The sequence below is a fragment of the Suricata suricatta genome, chromosome 5, assembly GCF_006229205.1.
Source record: "Suricata suricatta isolate VVHF042 chromosome 5, meerkat_22Aug2017_6uvM2_HiC, whole genome shotgun sequence".
In the NCBI taxonomy this organism is placed as follows: Eukaryota; Metazoa; Chordata; class Mammalia; order Carnivora; family Herpestidae; genus Suricata; species Suricata suricatta.
The window spans coordinates 103091431-103100172 of record NC_043704.1 but is presented as its reverse complement, the minus strand read 5'-3'; the positions used below and the strand labels follow the sequence as shown (position 1 = coordinate 103100172).

At 43.9% G+C, this 8742-nt stretch overlaps 1 protein-coding gene across 1 annotated transcript; it reads left to right on the top strand.

Annotated features, from left to right (window-relative positions):
* The first annotated feature begins 775 nt into the window (after positions 1-775).
* IL12A (interleukin 12A) lies at positions 776-8495 on the top strand. The gene is made up of 7 exons (XM_029940790.1): positions 776-1112; positions 1764-1918; positions 5273-5386; positions 5730-5771; positions 5847-5888; positions 5990-6133; positions 7850-8495. Exons 1-7 carry the CDS (start codon positions 1097-1099, stop codon positions 8003-8005), a joined length of 669 nt encoding a protein of 222 aa, XP_029796650.1. The 5' UTR covers positions 776-1096; the 3' UTR covers positions 8006-8495.
* The last annotated feature ends 247 nt before the right edge of the window (positions 8496-8742 follow it).

The window sequence follows — 8742 nt, the reverse complement described above, 5'->3', positions numbered from 1 at the left end:
TCCCCCTACATAGAATCTGCATCCCATTCCTCTGAGAACAGTCTAATGCCCCTCAGAGCATGTTGGGGGCCCCTGCTCCTGGGAGCCTTTGCCGCCTCCTCACACTCCTTGTGCTGCTAAGGTGCCCTCCCAAAACCCTGCACATTCATCCCACTAAACTGTAACAGCTCTTTCCTGGACATTGTAAGAGACTGGATTCTCTATGACAGTAGCTATTGCATAGCCAGTCTGGTTTCATCCCTTTCCATATTTAAGATAGTACCTATGGGGCTCCTGGGTGGCTCAGTCCTTAAGTGTCCGACTTAAGCTCATGATCTCACAGTTCATGAATTCCAGCCCTGCTCGGGCTTTGTGCTGACAGATACCAGACCCCACTTGCAATCTCTCTCTCTCTCTCGCTCTCTCTCAAAATAAGTATTTTTTAAAAAGTTGAGATAGTCCCATACATTGAGTCAGATTAGTGTAGGACCTGTTCAGCACAGAGTGTCCCACACCTAGCACAACGTCAACCTGGCACACGGTGGACCACCTGAATGAATAAATGTTGAGTGGATGAATGATGAATGAATGATTTGCCCAAGCCGTTTCAGGAGTAGGTGGGATGTTTGCGATCAGGGAACATCCTGGGTATAGATGGAAAGTGAGTGGCACGAACAGGCGCTCGGTCGGGAGGGGGCGCTGCAGGGCGGCAGCGCGAGAGTTGGAGAGCTGGGGGCGGGGGCGTCCGAGGCCCGCAAGGGGTCGGGCTTGCCCAGGGACCCTGAGCAGCTATTCTGCATGCATTTCGCTTTCGCTTTGGGCCAGCCGGAGGCGGCGGGGCCGTCCCCTGAAGGCCTGCGGCGGGGCACCCGTGGAGTTAATCCGAAAGCGTCGCAAACCCCGCGGGCCGAACTCCACGTGTCACCGAGAAGCTGATGTAGAGAGAGACAGAGAGAGAAAGCAAGCAAGAGACCAGAGCCCCGGGAAAGTCCTGCCGCGCCTCGGGGCAATTATAAAAATGTGATCCCCTGGGTCGGCCTCCCATCACCGCCCTCACCTGCTGCGTCCACCGTCCGGATCGAGCTCCAGCCCAGTGTGCGCCCAGTGCCCGCTCAGCATGTGCCCGCCGCGCGGTGAGTAACCAGCCCGACTGGAGACTCGTCGCTGGGGTGGGGAGGGCGGCAGCCGGAGAAGAGGAGGCAGTAACTTGGGACCCGCTATGAGGAGACTGGCAGGCCGTCAGCGATCTGGTGCAGAGATGAAAGAAAGCATGGCTGCGTGCTTATCATGCACCAAATAGGATAGTGTCTCCTTATCTACCCATTTCACAGATTTGAAACGGAGGCCCCATGTGCTACATTTCTCTCTCAGGGTCCCTTAGCTACAGTTAGAAGAGGGCAGATCCCAGCCAGCTTCGGAGTGAAGCTTTGTCACCTCCACTGTTTCTTAAACACTAGGCCAGGAGTATGGGCCAGTCACTTCACTGCCTGGCCTCAGTTTCCCTGCTAGTGAAATAGAGGATTTTTCTGTGTGATCTATGAATCCAACACCCTTGTCTGAGCTCAACAGGGGACCCTCACAGGGAATTGGCTTCTAGCCCCAGAATAGCGCACTAACTTCCAAGAACTTGATTCATCTGGAATGTGTTAAGGGAAGATTGGAGGTGGGAGAGGGAGGTTGATTCCCGTAAGATATGGATAGGTGGAGACGGCCAGACTGGATGGAAGGTAGAGGCAGGCCAAACCAAGCTGACCAGCTCAGCCTGCTCCTCGCTTGGTTTCCAGGCCTCCTTGTTGTAACCATCCTGGTCCTCCTAAACCACCTGGACCACCTCAGTTTGGCCAGACACCTCCCCATGCCCACACCAAGCCCAGGAATGTTCCAGTGCCTCAACCACTCCCAAAACCTGCTCAGAGCCATCAGCAACACGCTTCAGAAGGTGAGTTTTCCAGTGTTCTTGTTTCCACTTTGCAGCCTCTCTAGGGGCAGGGCTTCTCTGAACCCCTGGTCACTGAAAGAACTGCAAAGAAATTGTGGACGTTAATCAGGAGCTGTCAAGAGAGGGAGAGGGAACTTTACAAAGGGCCCAACTATTAGCTAAAGAGTCTCAATGAAATTGTGTCTCCAGAGAAGGCAAGAGTGGTAATAAATTATAATGGCATTCATTTTGGCTATGTCTACACAGAGGAAAGTGGATATTTACAGTGTAAATCCCTGTAGCCTGCCAACAGAGATGGAATTGTGTCAAGCCCACACTGTTTCTCTGACATACTTATCAATCCAGGAAACCATTATTAGGTACAGCGTCTGTGCTCTGGGGGCTACAAAGATGAATTAGGCTTGCCCCTCATGCTGCTCACTAGCTTCCAGTGTGGCGACCCAGTTCGTTGCCTCAGCAACACATTTCAGGGGGCCTGTGACAGTGCACATCCAGCCTTCAATTTTCTAGGTTTTTATTTTAATTTTTTTAAATATTTGTTTATTCTTGAATGAGAGAGAGACAGAGTGTGAGCAGGGGAGGGGCAGAGAGAGAAGGAGACATAACCTGAAGCAGGCTCCAGGCTCTGAGCCATCAGCACAGAGCCCAACATGGGGCTTGAACTCAGGAACAGAGAGATCATGACCTGAGCCAAAGTCGGACAGTTAACCGACTGAGCCACCCAGGCGTCCCCACCTTCATTTTTTAGAGAGAAACTTATCTATTATTTACAGCTTCATTCATTTTTTTTAGGTTTCATATTTTAATGCAAAAAACTTTTGTTTCCTCTTAAAAGTGCTTCAATACCTATAGCTTTTGCTGGAACAACCCAAGATTGATGTTTTAAACGCTGTCCTTTTGCTTTCCTGTTCTCTAGTAAATCTTTCCTGAATTTCTTGTTGTTTTATGAATATCTTAAAACAAGGTCAGTGCCACCAGGCCTTAAAGAATTCTTTCCCCTTCTAATCTTTCACAACGCGCTGCCAGTTGTTCCTCACAGTTCAATCGATCTTAATTAAAAAGGCAACTCAGCAGTTGAAAACGGCAGAGAAAAGTGCTTTAATTCCTGAAGAAAGTTTCACTGTGGATAAAATTTAGGAGCTGCAATTTCAGTAGATGCTTTACATGAAAGAGCTAACTCTTTCACTCCCCAGGACAGCGCTAAAGGTCAAAGGATTGCAGAACTTAATTTGACATGTTTTAAGATCACTCCTTTGTCCAGTTTGCTAGGACACACCAGCTGTCTACCGCAGGGGAGAGGTGGCAAGCGCATGCCATTCACAGCCCACGGATTTGTAGAATTTGTTCTGTAGCTTTTGTATTTGGTTTTGATTTGGAGTTTGATGCCATTGAAAAAGTGGACCTTCCATATAAGAATCCAACTTTCTGGCTTCTCTTGAAAAGCTCCAAAGAACTACAGTAGAGGGCCTGTATTTCCAAATCTGCCTCTTTACCACCTGCTCAGGAGAGCGGCTGTGCACGTCGATAGGAGTACCTCCAGGAAGAGTGTATAGTGGCCTGTTGCTGCTGTAACAGATCACCACAGACTAAGTGGTAACACAAATTAATTATTTTACAGCTCTGGGGTTCAGAAATCTGAAATGGGCTACAATCCCGGTGTGAGCAGAGCTGTGTCCCTTTCTGGAGACTAGGAGAGAGTCCATTCCACTCTCTTGCCTTTTCCAGCTTCTAGAGGCAGCCCACGTTCCTTGGTGAAGGCTCCCTTCCATCTTCAGAGCCAGTAATGGTCAATTAACTGTGTCGTCCTTACGCTCCATACTCTGACGTTAACTTTCCCGCTTCCTTCCATTTATAACCACCCAGCAATTACACTGGATTCACCCAGATAATCTGAGATAATCTCCCTATTTAAGGTCAGCTGATTAGCAACCTTCATTTCATCACCAACCTTAATTATTCTCCAGTTCCAGGGGTTGGGAAGTGCATGGAGGCCGGGGGGACTGGGGGCGGGCGGGACATTATTCTGCCTACCGAACACAGAGATTTTACTACTTGTTTCCAAACATGTTACATCTTAAGCCTTGATGATGGCTCCTGCCGTTCCCTCTGCCTGAAATTCTCTCTCTTCTGCCTGTTAGTCTTCTAATCCACTTAATGTAGATGTCCCATCCTGGCAAAGCCCTCACACCCTTCTTGGCACTTCTCATCTGCTGACTCCTAATCATTGGGTGCTTTCCTGTCTCTGCAGCTGAACTTGGAGTCCTGAGGGGGGGTGCATAACGTAACATAGCCCTCTTCTTTGTCATGTTTCAGTAAGTACCCCCTTATTCAAGGGGGATATATACCAAGACCCCCAGTGGATGTCTGAAACTGCAGACTGTACCGAATCCTATACTATGTTTTTTCCTATACACACATACCTATGAGAAAGTGTGCCTAATTTATAAATTAGACACAGTAAGAGATTAACAATAATAACTAATAATAAAAAAGAACAATTATAATATAGTATAATAAGTTATGTATGAATCTCTTACTGTACTGTACTCACCCTTTTTATGATGGGGTGAGATGATAAAATGCCTATGGGATGAGATGACTGGAGTGAATGACGGGCACGTGACACGGTGTTAGGCTGTGCATCGGAAGATCATCTACTTCCGGATCACGGTTGCTGGCAGGCAGGTAACGGAAACCAAGGAAGCAAAGCCACTGATAAGACGGGGGACTATGTGTGTACAATAATAGGCTTGATGAATAGAAAAATGATCTCAATCTTCAATCAAATTTACTGACTTCTTAGATAAGTTTCATAATTATATTCGACAGTGCTTTCCAACATGCTTGTAAGATGACATCTGTGTGTGTGTGTGTGTGTGTGTGTGTGTGGGTGTGTGGGTGTGTGGGTGGCTGTGCCGCAGATTAAACCTCCACTTGTCCTTAGGGTTTGTTATGTCCCTCAAGTTATAACCTGACCAGTTCTGCCTTCACAAGTTATACCTGAAAAGGATATTCACAAAACACAGGTGCTTTGGCAAAAGGAAAAAACTGTTTTCACCAGAAGCAAGTGTCACAACGTGGTGTACATGCTGATTAGCGCAGCCTGTTGAAATGATTTATAGTGTTTACATAATGGAAAAACACATCATCCAGAGAAACATGTCCTAAGCAAAGGGGGAGGAGGGAGGAGACAGAATGTACATAACTGGTTTCCTTTTGTCTTCAGAAGATCCCAAATTTCCTGCAGGTCAAAGAGATGGATGTCAAGGGCATCCTTGCCTTGGGGCACCAGATTCATAGGAAGCCAAGTGCCTTATTAATATTAGAAACTGGGGTACTCTTTGTTTTTTACAGGCCAGACAAACTCTGGAACTTTACTCCTGCACTTCTGAAGAGATTGACCATGAAGATATCACAAAAGACAAAACCAGCACGGTGGAGGCCTGCTTACCACTAGAATTAACCATGGTATCAATGATTGTCTTCTCAAAGCATGTAATATAGTTAAGAGCTGTGCATCAAACCTCATCTTCTTCCCAAAAATGTGCATGTTTCTGGTCTCCATCATCATGAGACTTTAACAGGTCCCACTTCAGAAACTGGACTTGAAAAATACATATACAAAACAGAAATGGTTTTTACAACAATGCGAATATACTTAACACTATTGAACTCTACACTTAAGAATAGTTATGGTGGCAAATTTCATGTTATGTGGGTTTTACCACAATAAAAAAAGATATGTTTGAGAAGAAAAGTAAGGAAAATGTATATTAAGAATTAATATCTTGGATGTTTTTTTTCCCTCTAGAATGAGAGTTGCCTCGCTTCCAGAGAGATCTCTCTGATAACTGTAAGTCAGAAAATCAAAGGTTTCAGCCCATATGATGAATTCATATCACTGATGTCTCATTATCTTTTCTTCTAGGATGGGGGTTGCCTGGCCTCTGGAAAGGCCACTTTTATGACGGTAAGATACAAAACTCTTTCTTTCCTCAAATGAATTGGGGGTGGAGGAGACATTCTTAGCCCATCTCAATGGTTCCTTCCCCATTTTGTCATATCACTTAGACCCTGTGCCTTAGCAGTATCTATGAGGACTTGAAGATGTATCAGATGGAGTTCAAGGCCATGAATGCAAAGCTTTTAATGGATCCTAAGAGGCAGATCTTTCTGGATCAAGACATGCTGACAGCTATTGATGAGCTGTTACAGGTAAGACCTTCATACTACCAGTAAGAGCACCTTCTTCATGCAGAGACGGAGTGTCCCTGTTGAAGTATGAAATCTCCCCTTTGATTGGGAAAGGCCTGAAATCGCCCTTCCGTATGCCCTGCAGAGCCTCTTGACCAAGGGCAATGGTGAGCAGGTCACCGTAAGGAAAGTTAACTCCCACTTGTTGATCACATGGTATATACCAGGCTCTCTGCAGATGTTTTCACATATTTTCCTATGTTGTCTCCACAACAACTATGTGGGGTATGTACAAAGGAGGAAACCAAAGCTTAGAGTTAACCACTTGTCCAAGTGGCTTGTAAGTGGCAGAGCCAGGATTTAAACTACACATCAAAGGGATTCCACTATACTTCTCTTCTCACTCAGAAGGCCCCATGATGGGAGCACCTTGGTGGCTCAGTCAACTGAGCATGTGACTTCAGCTTAGGTCATATTCTCATGGTTCATGGGTCTGAGCCCCGTGTTGGGCTGTCCTGACAGCTCAGAACCTGGAGCCCTTCAGATTTTGTGTCTCCTCTCTCTGCCCCTTCCCCACTCATACTCTGTCTCTCCTTCTCTCAAAAAATAAATGAACATTAAAAATAATTTTTTAAAAGACTCCACAATGTGCATTGAGAGGCCAGCATGCATATCTGCATATATTATCAGAGAAAACAACGGGGGCCGATTTTGAACTAAAATGTGCATTTAATATAAGAATGACCTATCCCGTAACATCCACAATGTTACTCAGAGACAAGAACTTGCTTTATAATTATTTCTGAATCATCATAGCATATGATGCTAATATAAAACATAAAAATAATTCACCTAAGCAAAAGCTGTGTGAATACCCTGGTGACCACGGTATGGGATAAAAATAAGTACAATGTCAGAAATCATTGTCTGAAAAAGAATTTATTCCCCCTTTCTTTCCTTCTTTGTGCCAAACTACTGTTGGAAAGGCAGTGAACTTCATGCAAGTATCAAAGAATATTGCCATCTAGAGATTGTAGATGATATTTCATTTTCAGGTCCAAGAGTTGGGTGATTGGGCATTGGAATCCATTCTCCCGGGAATCAGACAGCCATGCCCAAACCATTCGCCCACTCTGGGGCTCAGTATTTTTCCTTATAAAATGGGATGACTTTACCCACCCCACCTTTCTCTTGCTTTTTGCAGGGAATAAGTAAAAATATTGATCACTGTGCCAATATAAGATCTTGCATTGTGTTAGCAAATTAATGGGCTAAAACTGAGAGATCCATCACCAAGTTTATTTATCTGTCACAAATGAGTGTCTGCAGCAAACAAATTACTCATGGATTTCCAATCAATAGCAATCCATCACCTCTCTGTTCTAAAAAGGACTTAGCTTCTTAGTAGAACATATAAAAATTAATTAGATATTGCAGCAGATGTCATTTTAACAGAATTGTTCCCTTCTAAAATGCAACTCCCACTGATGATTTTCTAAATAGCTTTAAGGGTCTTTTCAGAGCTCACTGAAGATCCATGTGCTTGGATAATGAGTATTTCTTCTCTCAGGTTCTGCCTGGCCATCTGGCGGGGAGTAGATTTGGGTTGGGCTTAGGAGATGTAATGAGCGAGTGGGTTGCAGGCTCTGGGACATGTATTGGCTTCAGCCATTTTTATGGGTGAACGTTTTAATTTTGGAATACCATATATGTCATCCTCAATATTTATTCTCCTAGGCCCTGAATGTCAACAGTGCGACTGTGCCGCAAAACTCCTCCCTGGAAGAACCGGATTTTTATAAAACTAAAATCAAGCTCTGCATACTCCTTCATGCTTTTCGAATTCGCGCAGTGACCATCAATAGAATGATGAGCTATCTGAATTCTTCCTGAAAAGCTCAAGTCTCTCCCAACCTTAAAGCCACTTGTATAAAAATGTGAATCCCCCAAAAAATATTTCACAGGATGTGGGTTAAGAACCAGGGAGGGGTAGCTTGACCTGGTCCTCCTAAAGCTAGTATGATAATTCTCATGCTTGTTTACATTAGTCGCCACCCAAAATTTGAAAGATGTGGCTGTTACATCCACATAATGCCTTTGACCAAGTATATTTCACATTTACTAAGGATAAGTTGTTAAGTTTTCACGAGCAAGTTGCTAAAGAGGGAAAATGTCCTCCCTTGAACATGTTTTTCTTTTCCCTCTAATAGAAGAGCAAGAATTTATAAGCTATTTCTGTACCTAAGTGTTTATAGACACAAATGCTCAAGCATAATTTATTTTAAAATATTTATATAATTTTGTGTTCATGAAAACATGTGAACTAATTTATATTTATTTATGTTATATTTATTACAATATTTATTATCCAGTGGATTTGAGAAATACCTATGTTCTAAAAATAAAATGATTGAATAAAGTAATTCTCATATTTTTTTAATGTAATTGGAATATTTTAAGGGTTAAAATACACGTTGTGGGAAAACTGAAAATTTCAATGAAATGTGAACAAAATTCCCTTGGAAAGTATACCATGATATTCTTACCCAGGTCCTAGTTTCTCTAATCTCTTATTTTATTTTATTTTCTAAGTTTGTTTGTTTTGTGAGAGAGAGAGGGAGAGAGAATCC

Coding starts and splice junctions, on each gene's coding strand:
- IL12A (XM_029940790.1), top strand. Junction 5,889..5,989: donor GAAAGGCCACTTTTATGACG/GTAAGATACAAA, acceptor CATATCACTTAG/ACCCTGTGCCTTAGCAGTAT. Junction 6,134..7,849: donor CTATTGATGAGCTGTTACAG/GTAAGACCTTCA, acceptor TTATTCTCCTAG/GCCCTGAATGTCAACAGTGC.